The 25440-nt window shown below is 44.8% G+C and overlaps 1 protein-coding gene and 1 long non-coding RNA gene across 4 annotated transcripts in view; one reads left to right on the top strand and one right to left on the bottom strand.

Annotated features, from left to right (window-relative positions):
* The window catches only part of CAMK1G (calcium/calmodulin dependent protein kinase IG), a 30313-nt gene that overhangs the window by 4726 nt on the left and 147 nt on the right, over positions 1–25440 (bottom strand). For all 3 annotated transcript variants that reach the window (XM_039537635.1, XM_039537637.1, XM_039537638.1), the window contains exons 2-8: positions 18033–18150; positions 6724–6852; positions 5345–5419; positions 3598–3736; positions 2125–2248; positions 820–895; positions 193–305 (exon numbers count right to left, since the gene is read on the bottom strand). In XM_039537635.1, the coding sequence (XP_039393569.1) occupies positions 193–305; positions 820–895; positions 2125–2248; positions 3598–3736; positions 5345–5419; positions 6724–6852; positions 18033–18124 (748 nt within the window). In that variant the 5' untranslated portion in view covers positions 18125–18150. The remainder of the gene's footprint in view (positions 1–192; positions 306–819; positions 896–2124; positions 2249–3597; positions 3737–5344; positions 5420–6723; positions 6853–18032; positions 18151–25440) is intronic.
* Positions 4061–6883, top strand: LOC120404707. Its single transcript, XR_005598123.1, has 3 exons — positions 4061–4211; positions 5246–5358; positions 6753–6883. It is a non-coding gene; the product is annotated as an uncharacterized LOC120404707 (long non-coding RNA).

Below are 25440 nucleotides of genomic sequence, written 5' to 3'. Positions count from 1 at the left end.
GCATGGAAACCCTGACTGCGGCCAGGAAGCAAAGAAAATGACTTGCTGTGGAAAATGTGAGGATGTGATTCACTTAACTCTCCTTCACTTGCACTCCCTTGTAGATTTCAGCCCATCCAGGATCAGGAGAGTTCTGGATGTTGCATGCCTAATAAAATGCTAATAAAGTGCTTCCCAGTGGGTGAGATTTACCTGACTCCGAGATATCATCCCAAAATGGAGACTCAAACTCATAGTAGCCTTCTTTAATCTTTTCAAACAGTTTGGATTCTGTCTCTTCGTAGAAGGGAGGGTATCCACACAGCCTGGAGCAGAACAGGAAGAAGTTGATTAGCTCCTCTCTCCACACACACACACAAGCTTTTTTTTTAACTCTACCAGGATCAGCTGGTGTGGAGCCCAGGGATAAGTGAAGAATGGAGGATGATGCTGTATGTATCCTCACCACACAGCATGGTCTGGGTGAAACAATTCAGAAAAAAGTTAAAAGCTTTGGTGCAGCAATGTCAGGACAAAGCCACAGCTGGTGTGCAGCTAATGGGATGCAGCCGAACCTAGAAAGCACAGAGGGGATGCTGAGTGATAGTTATGATACTGAAGGAATAGTGCATGGGGTGGGCTCTGTAGTGAATTGGCCTGCGGTCTTTATTACACTGAGTTCCACTGCCTTTCACCTTGGGAACAAATCGGGGCTCCTAAGCTGGTGGCATGTCACATCCATTTTGCACAAGCAAATGTGGGGGTCACCCAAGGGGCCACACCACTGAAGAATTCTGAGCATCTGTCAAAAAAGCAAGGGTGCTGTTGGCTTATACTCACAAGATATAGGTAATGACTCCTATAGACCAGCAATCGACAGCTTTGCTATATGGCTTCTGTGCTAGGACCTCTGGAGCTACAGGAAATCAAAAGCAAATCAAAGTTATAGGCAATATAAACCATTTCAAGATAGTGAATGACTTGACATCAAAAAATTGGCTTCTCAGACCTCGTTTGTGAGGCTTTCATACTGGAGAAGGAGTTAGTGACTGTTGTGTGTACAAACACTTCTGTGCATTTGCCACCCACCAAATCCAAGCAGCAGCAAGACGACTGACTCAGATTTTATGACCAGAAAGAATATGATGATAATCTAGTCTGACCTGCATAACAAAGGCCAGAGAACCTCACTCAGTAATGTGTGCATCAAGCCAATAACCTCTGGTTGAGCTATAGGCCCCTTCTTTTTAGAAAAGCATTGAGTGTTGATTTATAGACTTGAAGTGATTGAGAATCCACCATGTAAACTCTCAATGGTTATTACCCTCACTGTTAAAGTTTTTTTACCTTATAGTCTGAATTTGTCTAGCTTCAGCTTCCAACCTTTGGATCTCAGTTCCTGTGTGTTTCAAAGAGCCAGGTTCTCGTTTTACCTTTTATACCTGGTTGTTCTTACAGAACTTTATAGCCTCAAAATGCTGTCTGGACATTAATTAGCTCTGGCATCCCTTGTGATGTATGGTTCATTATACTAATTTGTTTATATTGTGATTTTCAATTTATGGGCTGGGGTCCAGAGCCTAGGATGGGCTCCCTACTGTGACATTTTAGACATATGAAGTAAATACATTTTACAGATGGGCAACATACAAAGGAAGGCTGATTGACTTGCACAAGGCCAGAGTGCAATTTGGAGATGGGTTAGAACGCTGGAATGCTGGAGCTCTCAAGCCATTAGGTCAAGCTGTCTCAGACACGTTCTGCTAACCAGACAAGGGAATGTCCCAAAAAATTGCTACTTACAGGCCAAATCCTGAAATCCTTACTCAAGCAAAACTTCCATTGATTTCAATTTTTAAATTATAAAATGAATTCTTGAATAATTTCAAGATTGGGATGAAAATATAAAAAAAGTTTATTTTGCACACCTTTTCTCTTTTAAGTCTTCTGAAATTTTGTCATCCTTAAAATCATGTCCCTAATCTGATTCTTCTGCAGCCTACACAGTGTATTTATTATTAGCATGTTACTAATATGCATAAGCATGTTATTTCGTTGCTTTCTTCCAGAAAGCGCCTGGGAGGCTTATGTGAGCCTGTGTCATGTAGGTCATCAGTGAGAGTCCATCCTTTCCCCCTTGCTCACCAACATATCCTGGTGTCCCACAAGCGGTGGACATGATGCCATTCTGCTCCATTTTAGACAAGCCGAAGTCTGTGATCATGATTTTGGAGTTTTCTTCCGGAGTCAGGTAAAGCAGGTTTTCAGGCTGTCGGTAAGAAATGGTCAGAATTTAAATGCTGCACCGACAATCAAAGAGGGACAGCTACAGTTGACAAATGGTAGGTTCATTTGTGCTTCTGTTCATGCACAAGTAAAAATAATGGCGGCCAGGGATATAATGGTGACTCTCTAAAACCACAGCAGTAAAATGATGAATACATTCCTAGGCTCTCCCCACCATACCTGGTTTCTGCTCTATCAACTAGTTTCCTCTTATATCGGTTTTGTTTTAGGTAGGAAGGATGCTCTAGTGGGTAGGGCACTGGGCTGGGACTCGGGACCCAAGTTAATTTCCTAGCTCTGACTGCCACACAGCCTGCGTGTGACCCTGGGCAAGTCATTTCATCTAGCCTGTGCTTCACTTCCCTTTCTGTAAGGGTGGGTAATGCCTCCCTATTGCACAGGGCTGTTGAAGATAAAACCCCCTCAGTGAGAGCAAGGCGTTCAGATACTGCAGAGATGAGCATCAGATAAGCACCCTTCTAGAACCTAGACTGTCAACTCCCTGGGGCCTGGGCTGTCTTGCACTACACGTGTGGGGCTCCTGGACCCTACCGTTTTACTTCAATATTGACACTCAATCCAAAGGAGTTCTGTATTTTGCTGCTGATGCTGCAGCCTTATTTGGGGAAAAACAGAGAACCTTGACTTCCGATATCATGAGCTGAAGTGACATTGTCTAAAGAATCCAGGCCAGAATAGGCCCATGTCTGTATTCTCACCAGCAATGACTCCAAGTATGGACACCCTGTTACATACCCATATGCTTGTATATGTAGTTCCTATTGCTGGCACCAGGGGACACTTGTATAAACAATGGATTATGCCAGTGACCTCTCCTTAGAGGCCCCTATGTCAAGAGAGCCATTGGAGTTAATTGGTTTGTAAACAGTTCACTTGCCATTTCAAGAAGCTCTTTGACTTCCAGGCCAGCAGAATGAGCAGTAGGATGACTCAGACTAAAACCTCTAGAAAGTTACTGCACAGAATACAGAGTGAGGTTCCAATTCCAGGCAATGGCTCTGGAATGCAGGAGTCAGGTTAACACTCACTGAGCACAACTTGATGGATAAGTGTGTTTGGTGCAACCTGCTACTGTTACCACCAAATGGAGTTGCCCCTGCACCTTACATAGGAGCCTTATGTGCTTTTGGTGATGAAAGTCCAAGGGGATGATCTATTGGGTGGTGATAGTGACATTAGCATGATCCTAAAAAGCTGGTGAGCATTAGTAGAATTTCACTGTGTACTTTAGTGAACCCTGCAGTGCTGCATTGCAGACATTGTCAATATCACAGGGCAATGCTGTTCCCAAAGAGCACAGTGTCTACATACCTTTAAATCTCGGTGAACTATTCCATTCTCATGCAGATATTTCACTGCTGCCAGGACCTGTCGGATCACTACACTTGCATCTTTCTCAGTATAGACTCCTCGTTCCAAAATTCGGTCAAATAACTCCCCGCCAGACACCCTGAAGGTCAGATAGTACACATCATCAGCTAAAGAGTATGGCTATTAAAAACTAATAAAAGGAAGAGCAGGAAATTTTACTTGATCTAGATATGAAAAAAAACCCTATATCTTTATCTAGCTCACACTCATCACTATGGTACCTGGGCTTTCCTTGCTCAAGTGCCAATGGATGCATAAACACTGGTTCAGCAGGGGTTAATTCTTCTCTGTGGGCCAAGGAGGCCACACCCCCTCAGCTCTGCTGGGCATCCTCCAGCTGGACCACTGATATAAAAGGGAGGAACTCAGCTCAGGTGGGACTGACCACCAAAGGAAAGGGACATGTGCTGCAGGTTCTTGCAGAGGGAGTGCCAGCGGCACTTCAGGGCATGGAGGCCAGCCAGACGGTGATGACCCATGACCCCCAGACATCTGACACCACAGGAAGAGGAGAGGCTGTGGGAATCCCAAGACGACAAGCCATGGAGGAACAGGTAGCAAGTGACTCAGGGAAACTTAAAGGGGAATCAGTCATAAAACTAGGGCTTAGCTCGGAGTGTTCTGGCAGGATCCCTAGGTTGGGACCTGGTGGAGTGGGGAAGGCCCTGGTCTTCCTACCCTGGCTGCCATCCACCCTGAGGCAGCAGCCCACCCCTCCAACCAATTTGGCTGCTAGGCCACACAGCCCTGACAAAGAAGGCAGCTATATGGACTCTGGCCATTAGGCCACGCAGCCCAGTGTAGGAGGACCACCTTGACAATGCCTAAACATTAGGCCATACTGCTTCAGGACTAGGAGTGGCCATTTAAACTCATTTGTGGGGCCATAATGCTCCTTCCCCCTTCCCCCAAAGAGTGACAGGGTGTACCGGCCCCATGACATGCATGTAGCAAGGTTTGGGGTAGCCCTGAAACCTATTGCCTTGATGCAGCCAATTTGGCTCTTCAATCTGAGACAAGCATTTGAAATGCTCCATAAATAATTCACTAGTATAATTCCTGTGGAGCCAATAAGTACAACTGGAAAATTTCTTAAACCCAAATTGCCTTGGGTTGTGATGCTGCTACCTGGTTGTCTGAACCCCAAGGGCTTTGAAGGGTTTCCCTTCTGACTTTCAGCCTTGTGTGTTGAGCTGTCTCCAGCCTCCATCACATGACCTGATTTATTGAGAGTTAATCTGAGTAAAACAATCCTCATTAGAGGAATCCACACTTATTCCATCTGTCACAGCAGGGACACCTTCAGCTGTTCTTTACAGCTATCTGCTTTCTTTACTGCTGACACATTTGCCCATTTTTCCCCTTCACAGGCCCAGTACATAGCATAGCTTTAATTAGAAACTTGCCTGTTCCTGTCCCGCTAAATGTTGAGGAGTTAGATCCTGATCTGAGTTTAGAAACATACTAATATAAAAGGCCCATGCACAATGAAGAAATGTCTAAGGTAGTTGCATCTCAAACCCCGTTGTTCACAGTTCATTGATGAAGAACATGTCAGAGTGGATATTTTTGTGCATTTGACTTTCAGATTTGAGTGCCTGAATCCTGCATGGGGATGCTGAAATGGACACTCAGCACCAGGAAAATGTTATGGTTGTTTCTATGAAGCATAGAAAGAGGTACTTACAGCTGCATGACCAGGTAAAAGTGGGTTGCACTTTCGTAAATGTCTTCCAGAGTCACAATGTTTTCATGTTTTATTCTGCAACCGGCAAAGACAAACAGAGGTTACAAACCTATCTGATGAGGATAATCATAGAAGTGTAGGACTGGAAGGGACCTTGATAGGTCATCTAGTCCAGTTCCCTGCACTGAAGGCAGGACTATGTAATAACTAGACCATTCTTGACATGTATTTGTCTAACCTGTCCTTAAAAACCTCCAACCCAGAGATTTCACAACCTCCCTAGGCAGTGCTTAACTACCCTGACAGGAAGTCCAACCTAAACCTCCTTTGCTGAAATTTAAGCCCATTGCTTCTTGCCCTATCTTTAGAGGTTAACAAGAACAATATTTCACCCTCCTCCTAACAACCTTTTATGTACTTGAAAGTTTATGATGCATTATGAAGCTGAAAGTCATGCCCCTAATCTTCCTCACAGAGCCGGCTCTAGGGTTTTTGCTGCCCCAAGCAGTGCTTTAAAAAAAAAAAAGCCACGATCATGATCTGCAGCTCTACTGCTGCCGCTTCAGTCTTCGGCGGCAATTTGGTGGCTGGTCCTTCGCTCCGAGAGGGACTGAGGGACCCGCTGCCGAATTGCTGGACATGCCGCCCCTCTCCATTGGCTGCCGCAAGCACCTGCTTGCTGGGCTAGTGCCTGGAGCCGGCCCTGCTTCCTCTTGCTTCACACCAGTTTCTCTGGGCAAAATTTCACTCACTTCCAAAAGAGTGACTCCTGATCTATGCAGGAGTGAGAGAGGAGAATCAGGGCTTGTCTGCATGAACATTAATTTGTGGCAAGCTGAGGTGTGAATTGACCCTGCACTAGCCTGCTGAAGACAAACTGACTGTCCAAGTGGGCCTGGCTGACATGCATTTGGCTCCTTTGTGGCTGATGCTTTCCTGCCCTGCAGTGTGTTGCCATTTACACCAGTGCAAAGTGGGTGTTAAACACCGTCAAAGCAAAATGGTAGCATTTTACACTCCTTCGGTGAGTGAAAGACAAGTCTCTATATTTTGTTATTTTTAGACAGTGTTGAAAATTTAATTTTCCTGTCACTCTTTATGCTGTTTGGTTTTAGTCTGTTCCTTTTTCTGGTTCTCCTGCAAAACTATTGGACTTGGCAAGGGGCATATCTAACTAAACTTTACAAATATCCCTCTTTTCAGAGAATTTAAATATTGATCTTCCTTTCATCTCATTCTTCCACCTTTAATGAGATGCAAATTTGTGCAGCAACAGTGGCAAATGGACCTTACACTTAGGGCGATCGATGGTTTTGGTTCTAAAGGTGCATGTTGTGGGGAAATAGTTTGCTCTGCTTCACATTCAAAATTACACTCACTTCTTCAGCACTGCGATTTCATTCTCCAGGCTGCTGTCCTGGATGACAGGGGACTTCTTGATGCACTTTAGAGCAAAGAGCTTCCCAGTGATCCTTTGCTTCACTAGGAAAACTTCTGAAAAAGCACCTCTATGGAGAAAACACAGATGAAGGACAAAGGTGTTTCAATAGATGACAAAGTTGTAAGCTGGAAGCAAATACATGTGGAGAAGGAGCTGAAGTAAAAAGCAGGCAAGTAATTGAATAATGATTAAAGCTTCCACGATAAGTGGATGGCATTTGTAATTGGCCACCACATATCTAGGATACCATTATTGTGATGTATATATGGCTTCAAAATTCTATTGATTTCATGTTGCCATTTGGAAATGTACAATTTAAGACTGTGCAAGGTGTCAGCAACATTTGGGAAACAAGAACCTGAGATGTATTAAAAACAAAGAAAATATTTGATTGAACCTTGTTAACCAAGCCTGTAGAGTTTCACTTCAACTTATAGTACTCAATATATTTATTATGATGTATGTAAAATGATCAGTACCTGCAGACACCTAACAATCTTTTCTGAAAAGGGTAGACAAAGATGTGCCTAATTTAGATAAGTTAAAGCTGAAAAATACAGATCTGGATGTGAATGTCTGGCAGCCCAAATCTAGGGTGTGTTCTGATTCGGGATCATGGTTTGACCCAATGTATAGCGAACCCACGTCAGTTCCAGAGTGTGAAGGTCCCCAGTGTAGGGTCATTCTTTGAAAAGAAGGTAGTGAGTAGAGAAAGGGCTGAATACATAGAACATCTAGCATGGAACCTTCCTGACAGATGGATAAAAGGAAGAGAGATTAGATACAGAATCACAGTAGCAACATTCAGGAGACCACCACACCAGTAAAGACAATCAAGTAGCTCCTTATGTACATGCCAGCCCATGAGACAACTCCTGTGGTGTCAGATTTAGAGTCCATCTCGGAAAAGGCAGGTGCCATATACCACTTGACAGCACAGGCATTCAGTGATCAGTATCTGAACAGGAGGAAGGAGATAGATCCGAGGGCATTTTACTGCCTCTCAGCCTTTGCACCGTAATCTTTTGGGACCCACCGTCAGGATTTCTCCGTGCTAAATGCTAACGCAATCCCAGCTAGGAGAATATATTGGCAACTGTCTAATGAGGCACAGAGCCAAAGACCTGTCTATTCATTACCGTTAAAGATCCCACGGCACTTTTTTTGGGCCAGGGCAGGGGTATTCATGAAATCCCAGCCAAATTCTAACATGAGTGATTTATTATCTTTTGCCTCTTCAGCATCCCTCTGCTGTTTCAATTAAGGCAGATATTCATTTTCCCAGCTCTGTATCAGTGACATTTCAGAGCTGAACTGAATGGCTGTGTCCTGCCCCAGAGGTGGCTGCATATCAGTTCAGTGAGAGCTTTTCTTTGCCTATTTCTTGAAAAACAGTTTGGATGCTTTGTGCATTAATCCAAATTCTGCCAATCAAATATGAAATATCTGGATAAACCCACTTCACTACATAACATTTCCTATTGGCATCAGATGGCTTGGGCCCTGGCTTCTCGCACAACCAGCTTAGAACTGTATGATCTGAATTAATGCAATGGATGAGTGTCCAATGCATCCCTCATAGCAGAGTTCAACTCATTACAATGAAGGGTGAATATTTATAACATTGCCAAAGCCTACAATCTTGTTAAAGGTTTTTGCTTAGGCAGCTAAACGTGTCAGGTGATGGTGCCACTGCACCAAGCTCCTCTCAAGTAATCCTCATCACCTGCACGGCAGATTAACTGATGGTGTTGACACAGAATTGCCAGTAGAGCTGTGAGCATTTAAGGGAGCTAGAGAAGAAAATGTAAGAGCAAAATGGTTTGAGAGGCAGCGTGATCCAGTGGGGATCCAGTGGCACTCAGGAGACCTGGGGTCTGTTCCCAGCTCTTTGACCAAGAGCAAGTCTCTTCCTCTCTGTCAGTCTTGTGTATTTGGACTGTAAATTCTTCAAGGCAGGGAGTCTCTCACACCATGTGTCCATATAGTGCCCAGCACAATGGGGCCAGGTTCTCAGCTGGGACCTATAGATGCTACGGTAATGAAAATAACTAGCAAGAACAGAAAACGTGCCACTCTCATATCCCACTCAATAATGCGCCCAGCATGTTGTGCAAATCGCTTGGCACCCATCTGGCATACAGCTGGTTGATTTTGTATTCAGTTGCTAGCCAGTGGCAGCAACTCATGCACAAAAAGAAGAGCAAGACAAAAGCAGCTCCTGGCATGACTTGCCTGCAGTAGGGAGAAGATTCCCTGAGCCAAGCTACTCATAGTCCTACCCATGTATCTTAGCCTCTGACACGTCCTTTTTGCCCTTCCCCACAGACGGGCGACTGTGCTGGCTTAGCCTGGAGAGGTGCAGATCATATAATAGTCAGCATTGGGGGAGAGCCAATTGAGTTGGAGTACAACTAGCCTGTGACTTTATTTGAATCCTGAGATGTTTTGAGGTTCAAACATTTTGGGAGGTGGGTGGGGGTGGAGAGCTTCTCCTTCCATTTCATGGTCTCTCCTGCACTGTGGGTCCAGCAGGGTATGGAGGCAGAAGGCACAAATAGTGCAAGGGCCTGATTCTCAAATCAGACCATCCCCGATCTAAGCGACCTTGGGGCTCCCTGTATTCTGGAGCTGTGCAAGGGGCCCTTTAACAGGCCCTGGAGCAGGGATGGTCCAAGAGAATTTCCAGTCACTCTGGAAGCAGAAATCAGGGAAAAGTTTGAAGCAGCAAGTCTAGGGAGTTAAAAGTTAAGGATACAACCTTTGTAGAGTTTCACACTGAATCAACTGAGGATTAACTGGCACTAAGGTGTGAGCATCTTGCACTGAAGAGAGTCCTCTCATATCTTAGTGAGCTGTTAGGGGGGAAGGAGACGTTTTCTCTGGATATCGTACCCATCACAATGCTGTTCTCAGTTTGCGCTCCCTGGACATCCCTTCCAGAAGGGAGCAATCTGAGGCAGAAAACTCTCCAAAGCCACATGCCCAATCCAGACTGACATCAGACAGAAGGCTTCCAAGGGAAAAACAGTTCACCCTCAAGACCAAATCCAGCATTATTGATTCCAGCAGGTGAGAGCCCATTGACTTCAATTGGTGCTGTGCCCAGGCTCAGTTTGCTCCCCCCCAGCCCTTTCTGCAACTCTATAGAACAAATCACTATTGCTCAACCATGTCTTGCCTCCTCTCCCTGTGTTCCTGATTCCCAATCTTTAATTCATTGAACACCCTCCTAGACATAAGGCCAGATTTTCAAATGCTCAGCACCTGGACTAGGAGCCCCATTTTTCCAAGAGGGCTCCACTTCCATTTACAGGCACCTAACCAAGGACCAGATTTTCCAGAGTTCTCAGCACCCAGCATCTCCCACTGGGACACTTTTAGGCTCAGTATCCACCATGCTTTCTATTTCATACTCATCTTCATACATGCACAGACAAACTGGTCCCTCATACTCACATCTGTCCATCCTGCCTGTCCCCCTAGCAGGAGTGTCACATTGAGAATGAAATCCTGACAATCTGGATTTGCAATGACATTTTTTCCCATGAATATTTTTAAATAAGTGATCACAAAACAGGTGGGTTTTTTGGGACCCACTCTGCCTGATAGGACAATCTCCCTTGGAAAGCCACTCAAATGGCTTAAGCTACTTCTTTCGTTTTCTATTGCACTTAGAATCCTTGGAACTTCCTAGGGTACTGGTGCCTCCATTTATTTCAGTTTTTTTTTTACCGATATCTCCATTTATTTTACTCAATTCTCTTCAGTGCTAATTAATGCTGCCCTACTGAAACACCCACTGCATGTGGCACAGATCCTCGTTTCTAATACCATCTTGGTTTGTAATGCAATGGTAGGAAATGAACAACCTACAGATCAGATGCTAGAGCATCTGTTCCACATTTCATTCCTAAACAAATAATTACACCCCCATATTAGAAATTTATGGATCAACAAATTGGCTAGAAGGGAACAAAGCTTTCCTTGAGCCTCACTCCCCTCCAGGACAGTGCTGCTGGATAATTTAACTCAGAGGCTCTCAATCTTTCCAGACAACTGTACCCCATTCAGGAGTCCCATTGGTCTTGCATATCCCCCCAAGTTTCACCTCACTTAAACTACCTGCTTACAAAAAAACAAGTGTCTCAGCATATTACTGAAAAATTGCTGATTTCCTCATTTTTGCCATATAATTATAAAATAAACCAGTTGGCATATAAATATGGTACTTACATTTCAGTGTATAAAGTAGTATGAACAAGTCACTGTTCATATGAAATTTTAGTTTGTAGTGACTTCGCTAGTGCTTTGTATGCAGCCTGTTGTAAAACTAGGCAAATCTAGATGAGTTGATGCACCCCCTTGTCACAGGGCCAGTTCACCCCCATCACCAGGGGGTGGGGCAAGGGTATGGTAGCCCCATGGTTAAGTCAATATGGCTGCATTCAGCCTCAAGGCTGCATGGCCAAGAGGCCACAGGGCTCCCCTCAGCAGCAGGGAAGCACAGCCCAGTGGCCCTATGCGAGGGGTTTGGTAGGCTGCCCCCCAAAGGGGACCCAGACCCTTCTTACTCCACTGGATCCCAGCCCAGGGCCCTGGTAGTGGCAACAGGGTTCACCACAAAGCCACCAGAGAAGCCACCCACAACACACCAACTGCTACAGGGACACTGGCTAGTCCCTTCCTGGGCTGCTTCCTACCATGACTCCTGTAGTTGAAGTCAGGGTGTCTTCAGAGTCTTAGGGCATCTCAGATGGCAACTGCAATTTCCCTAGGGTATCCACAGGTGCCTGGGTGCCCACCTGGGCCTCAGCATCTCCTGCTTCCTCGGTCCAGGTTCCTAGCTGCTTCTCAGCTGTCAGCCCAGACTGGGCTAGGCTGCTCCCTTTTATACTGCAGCAGCGGTTGGCACGTGCCCAGCAGGGTCAAGGGGCTTAACTCTGGAGACAATGCTGAATTTCACGGAGGCTCCACTGCAGGTTCTTAGGTCACAGAAAAGCTTCATTTTATAGACTTCCCTGCTCTGAAAAGCAGCTCTATTCGCACTCCACTGCCTTAAAGTTTTACCAGCTTTGTACACACACGGGAACTAGTCAAGCTGTTAACTTCCAAAGATGTCACATTCAGCACGGAACAGGTCAGTGGTAAAATAGATGGAATATGGTGGAGAGAGGAGAGGAAAAAAAGCAAATTTCCAAGCAACTAAAAAAAAAAAAAGAGAATCATACATATTTGAGGTCTGCTTGGAAGCCTCTGTTGTGAATGGAAAATGCATCTAAGTGCTTCTGAGCTCCGGGAAATTTTCATTTAAAATCCTAATTCAATAAAACTCTTCCCATGTTGTTACTGTATTATAGCATCGAGGGGTTCCAGTCAAGGAATTAGGGCTGTATTGCACTGGGCTGTCTTTTAAAGAAGTGCTTGTATGGTGCCTGTGTCGCAGAGAATGTACAAACCAGGTTACAACAGGCGAACAAGACAACCTAATGTGACAGGAAGGATAAGGGAAGAGGTAAAACGGCATATTTTCTGCTCAGTGAGTATTAATCATGAGCACTGGCCATATCAGTTCTTAGTAGAACTAGAGGTTGGATCTGACCTTTCCCCATTAATCAGTGGGGGGGCTCAGATCCAGGTGGTTGTTTCGAATCAGGGACAGTCGCGTTTGGATCTGGACCTATTGCTGGGGCCAGGTTCCACTGTCAGCTCCAGAGGATTTTCAGGGGAACCAGGCCCTCAGATTTTAAACCATTACAGTGCGAATGATAAACTGCACTTATTTATTTTAGTATTTCCAGAGAGCAGCCTGAGGGGCCTTAATGAAGTGCTTTGCATTCATTGCAGCCCTTCTCATTCCTCCTAACATTGCCCTGTAGTAACATGGTGGTGTCTGCAGACTGGAACATAAACCAAGCGAATATTCTCTGTGTCTGGGTCATTCTCCTCATTAAGCATGTGGTAAAACTGAGCAGTGGGCTTCCTTATTCTCTCTGCATCCCGCCTGGGCCATTGGCAGGCTGTCTATGGCTACAGACATGTCATTTTGCCACCTCTCCTGATCCCCCCCCCTCCCCTTATCTCCCCCCAGCATATGATTCCAGAAGATTTGTATGTTCAGGGTAGCAGCAGATGGATGGTTAAAGCAGAGGTCATCCAAATGCAGAGGTGGAATTATTTGTTATGGGACTTGCTTAGGGTGACCAGATGTCCCGATTTTATAGGGACAGTCCAGATATTTGGGGCTTTTTCTTACATAGGTGCCTATTACCCCCCATCCTCTGTCCCAATTTTTCACACTTGCTATCTGGTCACCCTAGACTTGCTGCTTCTGTTTATACTGCACAGTGCAATGCAGCCAGAGTCTGGGGACCTGAGCTACGTTTGCTGTTTACATTCTTCCAGGGCCCTCCCCACTCTTCACCCGGGGCATTGAAAGAGCAGAGGGATCAGAGGGGGAAGAAGAATATGTGGGGAATCCTGTAATATTGCAATTCAGGGTTGAACTGGGGTGCATGCTCCCTGCAGTGATACATTGTAGGAATGAGCTGGGAAGCAGAGGACAGGTGAAAAACAGGAATTGAGTAATGCAGGTGCAGAGTTCTGAGCCCAGAAAGGAGACAGGAAAATAGGGGAGCACCCAAGACTAATTTAGAATATTCTAGAAATCTCCAGAGAATCTGTTTTCCCAATACTTTCAGATACCCAAAAGGGAACGACGGCATTGTATATAGAAGCTAGTGCAGACAGGACCAAATTGCTTTTAGTATCATTTCCAAAGCCATGGGCGAGCCTCTGAGAGTGTGAGGCATCTCATCTGTGGCTGGCTGAGAATGTGGATGTCAGCGTGAGCAAACTTAAGTGGCAGATTTGTAAATTTAAGAGAAAGTGACTAAGCAGTTATGTCATTACAGCTGCTTGTCTCCCAAACAACCCATTACTCACAGAGCCAGTCCAGCTTTGGAGGGATAACTGGGGAGTGAGGCAACATCCTGATTGGACTGGAGGTAGGGGAAGGGATAGTCACTGTGTGATGCTGCAGTCTCAGACATTGAGAGAGAATTAAATAGGATGAAGCATGTGAAGGAGAAATCTTTTGCTCACTCAGCCTTGTAATCATAATCAAGCAACTGATGCTGAAGCCAAGCAGGTTCAGGGGCTCTTGGAAAACAAAGTGCTTTTGTTTGTCAAATAGAATGAAGGAATTATAAGGGGGCGGTTAGGAAAAGAGATCCCATTTTCTCGGTGTAATTCAGCAGCTTGTGGTGGCTTTTCTGAAGTGTGAGCACGATGAAACAATTTTCATCAAAGCGATTTAAGTTTCCATGCACCTCACTGGGTATTTAACCAGTTCCTTATGGAGGTGGGCAAGTGGTGTCACCCCGCTTTTAAAGATGCAGGAACCAGGGCACAGAGAGGTGAAGCAACTTGCCCAGAATCGCACAAAGAGTCAGAAGCAGAATCAAGAAAGGAACCCAGGTTTTCTGATTCCTGCACCCGAACAATGGGCATTCTGCGTCTCTAAATGAAAAGCCCATGCTGGAGAGCAGTGTAGATTCTAACCACATTCATGGCTGGGGATCTAGGCCAGTGGCTCTCAACCTTTCCTGACAACTGTGCCCCTTTCAGGAGTCTGAAAGTTTCACCTCACTTAAAAAATGACTTGCTTACAGGGCTCTCCCACCTCCCAGGGACTGCCCCTCCCCCCCCACACCTCCACCCTACCCCCCTCTAGAGGTGAGAGACCCATGTCTGAGACCCCTCCTTTTCTCAGGAAGACAAGGGCTCCCGTGAAGGAGAGGGGACCTAAACAGGAGCCTGCCACCTCCCTGGTCACCTGGGAGATGGGATTTCCCATTCAAACCCCTTCTAAAGGGGCAGAGGGAGGATTCAAACCAGGAAATCCAAGGATCTCCCACTTCCTAAGCAAGCACCCACTGCTGGACTATAGCGTGAGCCTAGCCTGTTGCCTGCCCCAATTCCTAGTTAAGTAAAGGGGAACAGCGCCAACAGGCAAGCTGGATAGTGCTCCCTGTTCAAATGAAACACCTTTGCTGCTACACTAGGGATTTGGACCAAGCAGGCCAACAGCCCAGGTAAGGGCTGTGACCACTGCGCCACAGAGAGCTTCTTAGGCTTATGTCTTGCTTTGGCCCAGTTAACAGATAATTAAAGTGGAACAGCATCAACAAGAAAGCTTCATGGTTGTCACTGTTCAGATTACTTCTCATACAGCCCAGGGAAAAACTGAACCAGGGTCTTTAACCCTTGCAGCGTGTTTACCCTGCCCACTATGCTACCAAGGGCTTCTGGGACTTAACTCTTGCTTTGGCCCAATTAATAGTTAATTAAAGTGGAAGCGCTTCAACATGAAAGGCAGCTAGAATTCCCTGGTCAAAGCCTTTCGTCCTAGCAGCCAGGAACCTTGATTCAGGGTATCTAACATCCCAGCGGAGTACCCTAGCCACTGCCGTATAGGGGGCTTCCTACATTTGACTCTTGCTTTGGCCAATTAACAGATAATTAAAGTGGAACATCTTCAACATGAAAACCCCCAGAGTTGTCACTGGTGAGAGCCCTTCTCATGAGGCCCAGGAAAGAATTGAATCAAGGTTTCTAATCACCCAAAAGAGTACTCTTGCCACTGTACTACAGAGCAGGGGTTCTCAACCTTTCCAGCCTACTGTACCTCTTTCCGCATCTGATTTGTCTTGCATGCTCCAAGTCTCACCTCACTTAAAAACTCCTGGCTTACAAAATCAGACATAAAAATGCAAGTCACAGCACACTACTACTGACAAATCGCTGACTCGCTCATTTTTACCATAGAATTATAAAATAAGTTGATTGGCGTATAAATATTGTCCTTATATTTCAATGTGATACTTGAGCCTGTTTTTCATTTGTGAGCCTTGTGTGAAGCCCAGACCCAGAGCTGAAGCATGTAACTTAGCTTTGCGTGGCCTGGTAGGGTGCCCTGGACAATTGCCCTCCTCGCCACCCCTGAATGCCAGCCCTGCATTTGCAACCCCTCCAAACCAGTCCTGAGACTCCCATGGGGGCTGCAACCCCCAGGTTGAGAAACACTGATCTAGATGAGTTGATGTGCTCCCTGGAAGACCTCTGAGTACCCGCAAGGGTACACGTACCCCTGGTTGAGAACCACTACTCTAGGACATCAATACCACCACTCTATTCATAGTCCCAGGAAATTGGTAAAACCCTTTGGAGATGACAGGCCCACATAAACTTCCTCCTTACATTGGCACAGCAAGGCAATGCCAGGAGCAGGCCCCAGCAGTCTTGTCTCCCATTCCCTTGCTCTAACTAGTGGATAACAATCCCTTCTCAAGGCCAGGATCAGAACCCAAGTGTCCTGACTCCCAGCCTCCTGTTTTAAGCATTAGAAAACACTACCTCTCTCTAGCAGACTGAGAGTTGTGAATGAAGCCGGCACTCTCGTGTGAATCTAGAGGAAAGGTCCAGAACGAACAACACAGCAATCACAGGCTTCAAACCCTTCAATGGCTCATACGATGCCAAGATGCTGCAGTTGACAGGTTATTATAGCATGTTGGCCTTAAAGGGGCACAGGCATACAAAACAGAAGTGTGTAGAAAGATGTCTCCCAGCACCACATAGGAATGCGCAGGCAGGATTTTGTACAGATAATTTCCTAGCCCTAGCTGAGGATAGGGTTACCAGACAGCAAGTGTGAAAAATCAGGACAGGGGGTGGAGGGGTAATAGGAGCCTATATAAGAAAAAGACCCAAAAATCAGGACTGTCCCTATAAAATCGGGCCATCTGGTCACCCCAGCTGAGGCTGAGTTGCCATGCCTCCAGGCAGCTTCTATATTGCCTTTCACTCAAACGGAGCTTGGAAGTGACACTTGTGCATTTGAGGCATCTTTGGAGGCACATTCCTGAGCAAGCCTGCTCCAAGGAGATATAGATCACACGTTGCCTAAACCCAGGAGTCTTGTATACACGGGGTTTGCACCAGTGCTAGAGCAGTGGGGATTGTTTTCAGAGGAAAGCTTCGTGCTGATACAGCCATTCAGTAACTGGCTTGGGCACCTGCTTTTTTTCTTACATGCAATTGGAAATGGGATTGCTCTTTGCAATGCAAGCAAAGCATTGACTGCAGATATACTGAACTTTGAGTACTCTAATCTGTGCATGTCAAGTACAGTCTGCACTGAAATCCATGTGCCATGCAGAAGCACAGCAGATCTGAGTATGTTTAGCTAAGAAAGACATCCTTTTTTTTTACGGTAGATTAGGACCAAGGTTTCAACATGGTTTTAAGCAAGGCTCCATGTTTGCATGAGCAAACTGGACTGACATCTTACTCTTCTGTTTTGCATGGGTAAATGTGGGGGAACTTGCAAATGTAAAGGCTGCCTTTCAGAATTTGATCCTTATGGGCAAGAAGGTTCTGGCAGCAAGAGAGCTGTATGTGTGAGCAGGTATGGAGGCAGGAGGTCTCACACACATCCACACACAACAATGATAATAGTCCCCTAGCAATATAATCAAATAACTATAAATAAAGATTCTTGCACATCTCCAGCACCTTTCATCAAAGTAGTTCAAAGCATTTTACAAACATAAATGAATGAAAATAGCATGAAATGCTTTGGGGTTGTACAACTGCCAGTGATTATTTGCCCTATTACCAAATGTTCTCACCCAGGATCAAGAGGGCACAACCTCCCTTCATCTCCCAGGAAAACAGGCAGAGAGATTAAGGGACTCATTCTACACCAGAGAGGTCATTCCTGTCAAGGCTTGGATTAGAATTCAGGAGTTCCTGACTCTGAGACCAGTCTGCAGCTTTTGATGTCTCTCATGTGGTCCTATGACTACACTGTGGTCATAAGACTATAGCTGGCAGATATAGAAATTAATGGGAGATGGAGTGACAGTGAAGCCTTGGGAAGGGAAAAGGAATCTCTTTGAGATGGAGTTGAGAGGCAGGGATAGAAAAGGCGTAAATACATTTCAAATGTTTGGAGGAAATTGCCACACCCATCCTAGTGTCATGTAAAGATGTTATTTCCCAAAGATTGTCCGAACTTCCCTTACTAAATAAACAGTTTTATTCTTCACTTTATTTAAAGTGCATCTCTTTCTTGCTTAAGTAATATGTGCATTACTCCTTCTACCACAAGTTCTAGCTAGTAAAAGCCTTGCTTCCAATTTGGGGGAGGCCAGAGATTAGCCATGATACTCAGGTACTCACGATCCTAGTGCCTCCATGAAGATAAACGTTTTCCGGATGTTGTTGGTCGGTTTCTTCCAGGAACGGGTGTCATCCACTTCCTTGCGGCCCATTTTCTCCAGAGCTGAAGCGGGGAATTCTGCCAGAAGGAGGAGAAGAGCACTGGTTGAGTGGTCAGGTGTTCACAGTATCAAGAGCAGGAGCTAGTGGTGTGTAAAACTTAAACCTCTGCATAGCATCCTGCAACGTACCCATTTGCTTGGATTCGCCTTTGGAGGTTTTTGAACATTTCCTTTTGGTTCTGTCAAAGCCAAGATGCAAGGACGTCAATTTTGCATCCACAAAATAAACGGTTGGTGCAAATCATGTGACTACCAGGTAGAATGATGAAATAATTTTACCCACAGTTGCCAGTACAAAAATGCAAGTACAAATTGTACCCCTTTAAAAGGAAAATTGTTTTTCTGAGAATTTAACACAAAATAATCACTCTCCTTGAAAATTACCAATACACTCCCCTCAGCCACTACCAAGATGAGACTTCAAGTTCTATTGGATCTTACATATTAAATTGCATCAGATTCCAAGGGCAGGTCTACACTAAGAGCGGGGGTCGAACTAGGGTACGCAAGTTCAGCTACGTGAATAGCGTAGCTGAATTCGAAGTAGCCTAGTTCGAACTACTCACCCGTCCAGACGCCGCGGAATCAAACTCCGCGGCTCCAAGGTCGACTCCGCCACCGCCTTTTGCAGTGGTGGAGTACCGGAGTCGACCGCGGCGCTTCCGGAGTTCGAACTATCGCATCCAGATTAGACGCGATAGTTCGAACTCCGAGAAGTCGAACTCACCGCGTCGACCCGGCTGGTAAATGTAGACTAGCCCCAAATGTGCATTACAACTAATATTAGACATCTTGGCTAAGAATCTAGCACTCCTATGTTGGGACTTGTTATTTGGGGATAGTCATTTAATGACAAATGTGAGAGATGGGCAATTACAAATGTTTATATTTTGCTGAATATATAATGGCTAAAGCTGTGATTATGCTGCTGAGTGGCTGCTCATGCTAACCTATTTAAGCACCCTTGATATAATGGATTAAAGTTAGATGCAACTGAAGATGCAGGCAGGTTATATTAGAGCGGCTTAATTGCTTGAATATTGAAATAGGTTAAAGAGCTGGTATTGACTCAAAGGAAATTTACTAAAGATTTGCTGATCTAGCTAGCATGCACTGTGTCTCTTTTCTTTCATTACGAGGGATATTTGCCTGGAAACTGGATTGTTTCTTAGGAATCTCCACCTTTCCTTACTACTTATTCCTTATGTGGAGTCACAAGCTTGTGACATCACAATGGTGGCTGTAGAGAGAATTGTGATGTCACAAACAGGTGGGGTTTGGTTTTGGTCTTAATTTTGCTTCTGATGGAAGATGTCAGGTTGACAGTGCAGTAGGCTGGTAGCCTGGTACTTATCCACAACCGCGCACAGCATGGGCAGCAGCTGTCATAGAACTCAGTCTATTCCCATTTCACACAACCAGCACAGCAAACAAGCTCTCCTTAAATGTAACATGGACCCCTCGCTGGCTCCCTTTGCTTTCTGTCCATGCTCCTTGGTGAATCAGCAGTTGCCTTAGGACTCACCACACAGAGGACTTCCATTCCATTATTTCCAGCTCCATCTCAACTCATGACAACCGTCACATGATGGGATCTCTTCATTGTGGTGGCTGCCTGCACATTTGCATGCAAAGTGCAAGGCCTGGGACTGTGAGTACATGAGTTTAGAGGACAATTAGAGCAGTGATTCTCAACCTATTTACCATTGTGGGCTACTTATGCAGCTCTCTGTATTATGTGGGCCGCATCCACAGAATATGTATACTACCTGTATGGCCCTGAGGATGTCACATGGACCGCAGCTGTGTGCTGATTGGGCCGCAAGCAGCCGATGGGCTGTGAGTTGAGAACCACAGGTTTAGAGGGACGACAGAGCTGCAGCACCTCATCTTGGTTCTACTCATCTTATTTAATGAACAGCCAGAGGGATCCAACTCGTTACAGGGAAAGTTAGTTAGGTCTCTGTGATGATACCCTCTTCTCTTCTGTTGTTACTGTGCAGTGTGTCAGGAAGGCAGCATTCTCTAATAGTCAGAACACAGACTTAGGAGTCAGCAGCTCTTGGGTTCTAATCCCAGTTCTACCACTGACTTGCAAGATGGCCGTCAAGCAGTCACTTATACCATCACTTTTACACTTAGGTACCTAGATTTAGGCTAGTTAGCAAAGACTTCAGTGGGAGGTGTGGGCACTCAGCACATCAGAAAATCAGGCCACTTATTTAGGTGGCACCCTGAAAATTTGGCCAGAGCCCATCCCACTCTTCTCTGTCTTGATTTCCCCAGCTCACAGAACTGGGACTCAGTAAACCTAGTTCTTATCAGCCACTTGCTGGGCAAGTCACTTCTCCCTGTGCCTCTGTTTTGCCTCCCACCCTTTATCTGCCCTTCTCTATTTAAACAGTAAGATCTTCAGGGCAGAGACTTTGTATAGCACTTCCATAATACAAATAATTAATATCACTACTCACTGGAGCTTACTGGCATGCTTTGAGAATTAGTTAATGTTTGTGAAAGGTCTGGAAGGTGTGAAGTGCAGTATAAACTCTACCATGAGTAGAGTTTGCAGAAAAGGACCTGGGGATTACAGTGGATGAGAAGCTGGATATGAGTCAGCAGTGTGCCCTTGTTGCCAAGAAGGCCAGTGGCATATTGGGCTGCATTAGTAGGAGCATTGCCAGCAGATCAAATGAAGTGGTTATTTCCCTCTATTTGGCACTGGTGAGACCACACCTGGAGTATTGCGTCCAGTTTTGGTCCCCCCACTACAGAAGGGATGTGGACAAATTGGAGAGAGTCCAGCGGAGGGCAACAAAAATGATTAGGGGGCTGGGGCCCATGGTTTACGAGGAGAGACTGAGGAAACTGGAGTTATTTAGTCTGCAGAAGAGAAGAGTGAGGGGGGATTTGATAGCAGCCTTCAGCTACCTCCAGGGGTTGGGGCTCCAAAGAGGATGGAGCTTGGTTGTTCTCAGTGGTGGCAGATGACAGAACAAGAAGCAATGGTCTCAAGTTGCAGTGGGGGAGGTCTAGGCTGGATATTAGGAAACACTATTTCACTAGGAGGGTGGTGAAGCCCTGGAATGTGTTACCTAGGGAGGTGGTGGAATCTCCATCCTCAGAGGTTTTTAAGGCTCGGCTTGACAAAGCCCTGGCTGGGATGATTTAGTTGATGTTGATCCTGCTTTGAGCAGGGGATTGGACTAGATGATCTCCTGAAGTCTCTTCCAACCCTAATATTCTATGAGTATTCTTAATAAGATCAAATCTAACAGTCCAGAGAGGGAAATATATTAGAAAATGATCCATGAGGCTCTCAGCTGCATTGAGAAGAGATCTTTGGAACCAACATTGACCTTGGATACTGGAGGAGATTCCCCCATGTCAAGTGTGCTAAGGAAATGAATTGAAAATTCTCCATTTAGCAGAATCAGATTGCATGCTGAAAGCACTGCCTTTAAGACACTCCATTTCTCACTACGCATGATCAATCACATCATTCCATAAAATACTTTAAGACATGGCTGAATCTTTGGCAGACAAAATGGAGTCTTTTGTTAAAGAAAAAAATAAGTGTTCAGAAGAGACAGAGAGCACCAAAGCAAACGAAGAAGCTGGAAGCTAATGTCTCATGACAGTTAGCTTAGATTTTTTATTCCTGCCAAGCTGATTTTGTTACCTTAATTAACAGAGCTACAATGATTCTCAGATCCCTAACATGAGATTTCAAAGGTTAATTCAACTTTGTTGAAAGAGAAATTGACTCAGCTGCAAAAGAATGACAGCTTCAGTCTATAAACTCTTTAAAGGCCAAATCAGACTTAGTTTTTATCCACTTTATAGCTTCTGATGTACACATGACAATTCAATGCAAGTCCTTTGGACAACAGCCCTATTTTGTTGTTTATTTAATTAGTGCTGATGAGTTCTTAGCAGCATGGAGCAATTAATGCAGAACATTGTCTGCATATATTTGTTTGAATTCGTAAGCAGGTTTTAATTCAAGACCATTCTTTCAACACTTTCACCTTTGCTGTCTGAAAAATCACTCGCAGAAATGAATTTTAAGCATGAATGCTTAAGGATTGACTGAAAGTGAGTTTCATATGATGTATACAAATGTAAAAGTTGCAAAGCTTGAATGAATCTGAACGATGGAGATCATTGCTTTGTATCTAGGGGGGGAGGAAATTGGTCAAAATAATGATTGGTTATGAATTATTGGCCCAGTTCTAGCACTTAGATTAGCCACCAGCAGCACAGGCTTCCTTGAGACCTTACCCTCCTGATATGCCTCCTCTCTTCCCCAAAGGGATGCATCCCAATCCCATCCAATCATTGTGCTGCACAGGTGCCATTTGGTTCCAGCTATAATGGTGATTTATGTGATGTCGTCACCTGTCCACCAGGAAATGGACCAACAGCCATTAATTCATTTTCTCACAGGCCACTGCACAGCTGTCATCAGAGAAGCAAGGGAGTTGTAGGTACCACTGGAACAGAACTACGCATGCCCCATTACATGTGAGGAATGACATACTGACCAGCCAGTGTGTGGAAAGCTCCCAGCCAAGCATTCCCATGACATGCAGCAACCAGCCAACTCACATGGGCCCCAGCAGGAAGCTAAGCTCCTGAGAGATGGTTGGACTAGGCCATGAAACGGAACATCTGAGAAGCCGCAAGGAAGCCGCTGGCCAGCAGTTCAGGCTTGCTTATATTCAGCTTGTGAAAAAACTGGGAGACAGTTTCCAGACGTGAGTGAGGCAGTGAACTGTGAAACAAAAAGGGAGCCCCTTCCCTGGGACATTTGGGACCCAGCTGTGTGCAACACTAAAGAACAAATGAGACAGTCCCCAGGCCAGAAACAAAGGAGATCGAACACGTGACATTCAAAAGAGCACTTGGGCTCAGTGTGATCCCCGGCTGAGTACTTATCTGAAACCTACCAGGCAATTGCAAAATTATGACACGTGAAACCACCTCTGAGCTCATACCCTGCCCCTCTCCAGCATTACCTAGTCTCCCTGCTAACAGATCAAGTCAATATCTGTGTGCACAATGTACTCTCTCTATTGCTTATACCCATTAGAATACTAGTGTTGTGTTGCCTGATGTTTGCTCATTCAGACTAGATCTCTGGCCGGGGTGGGGGAAGGGGGGTATACTTAATTCTATTTGCAACAGGTTTTTTTAATGGATACTGTTTTTAAATAAGGAATCATGTGCTTGCATATTCCTTTATCATTCAGCTTCCCCTTCTACCCCTCTATTTTATGGGGGCAGTTACTTTTTGCCTGTCTGTGCCTGTGGAAAGGAAGGATGATCTTGTGCTTTAGGGATGGGCTGGGACAGGGTTCAGGAGATCCGGGTTCCATTTCATGCTTTGCCACAAGCCACCTTGTGTGACTGAGCAAGTCACTTCCCATCCCAGGTCTCCTACCTGCCCCAGAGTGGGAGAACAGTGACATAGGAGGCATTACTGTGAGGTAAATACACTGAATGTTTATGAGGTGCCAAGATATGGGGGCTGTGTAAGTACTTGACAAAGTGGCCATCTGCCTCGTCTCATGGCAGAACATAGAGACTTTCAAAATCCTTCCTCCCCCCGCCAGACATTTACTAAAGAACTAGTCACACAACACAGAAGCCTTGCAGAAATCCCTGGGCTACTCTGACCTGCGGCTGGCGATTTATGCAATTCACCCATCTTTACTCTTACCTTGTCCTCCACCCTTCCCTCACTGGTCTGTTTATGCACTTCTTGCAATTTGCCCTAATTGTAGAAAGTGGTGTGGTGTGGGACAGAGACTGTCTTCGTTTTACTTAGTTCATTCAGTGCTTAGCGCAAACCCTGACCTTTCCTGAGACCACTACCACAATACAAATAAATATTTACTAATTCTACCCACTTGTTTGTGTTAGTTTTATTTTTCTATGGAGAAGTAAAAGATCATGCTAAAAGTTGGGCAAGCAGATTTTGTGCTTGGCCTGGCGTATTTTTCTAACAATTTTGCATACATGTGTTATATCTATATACTTAACATACACTTATCTTCCTTCTGTCAATCTCTTCTTGACACTCTATTAGTATGTGTGTTATCCTTTTGTTTCCTGTGTATCTTCTATTTGCACCAATGGAAAACACACAGGGAAAGATTGAACAGGAGCAAAATAGACTCAATATGTGCTTGGAAAATACATTCTTATAGAATCCTAGATGTCAGAGTGAGAAAAGGCTTCTCTGTTCAGCTTTTCCATACCCCCTTGGCAATGCAAGAACAATAGGCTTTCTTTTCATTTTCAGTATATTGAGTTTGCATAATAAAATGGAAATACTCATTAAGTAGTTACTGCTTGTAAAGCCTTTTGAAGTGCTAAGTATTATTTTAATGTATTTAGCCACCACACAACAATGAATTAATTAACCATGCAGGACTGTATAATATCGATCCCTTCTGCTACTCCAGGCTGACAAGTGTCTGTGTTGTAAATGACAAGTAATTTCAATTGTCACGTCTAACCTTTTTGCTCTTTCAGAGACTAGAGCAATAAACGGGACTGCTGCTTTGTTCAGTCTGATCCAGGGAATGACGCATCACTGCTTAGAATTTAATGTGTTGTTAGGATCTTGCTTAAATATTTCCCTGAGAAATTGGTTCAGCTTTCGTATCAGACAGCAGCAGATCCATCTGCAGACATTCTTCTTCTGAATTTCCTTAGCAAAAGTGCCATAACACTTGATTCATAATCTTGCGACAACAATGCATGAGAGGGGGAAAATGAAGAGGTGGTTTTATCTTTAGAACAAGAAGTACATACAAAAGGGGATAGGGTGGGAATACAGGGTCAAAGGGATTTCCTTTGTAAAATGCAACAAAATGAGTGTTCCGCATGTAAATGAATGAACAGACACAGACAGTGTTAGACATGTTTAGGGGACAGCATAATGAGGAAGTGAACAGCAGAGAGACCCAGCTGTTATGCATTAAAACCAAACCTACATTAAACATCTTATATTCATCCAACTACGCTACTGATACAAAAGCAGTGGATGAATTTGGAGTCAGGGATGAACTTCTGCTGAATCACATTTTCCAGGTAAACATATTAGATTAGTTTAAATAGTTTAAAAGTAAAACTGTACCACCCATATTATATGAGATCACATGTGTAACATATGAAAGCTGAGAAATATTAACCACCTCTGCAAAGCTGTACTCCACTCCTTTGGTATAACATAATAAAAGTGATCTTAAAACAGAAAATACTGTACAGAACCTAAAGTCTTATGCACAGAACAGGCA

Source organism: Mauremys reevesii, linkage group 4, assembly GCF_016161935.1.
Source record: "Mauremys reevesii isolate NIE-2019 linkage group 4, ASM1616193v1, whole genome shotgun sequence".
In the NCBI taxonomy this organism is placed as follows: domain Eukaryota; kingdom Metazoa; phylum Chordata; order Testudines; family Geoemydidae; genus Mauremys; species Mauremys reevesii.
Note: the sequence above shows the minus strand (reverse complement) of the source record. Positions and strands in the feature narration are given on the sequence as shown.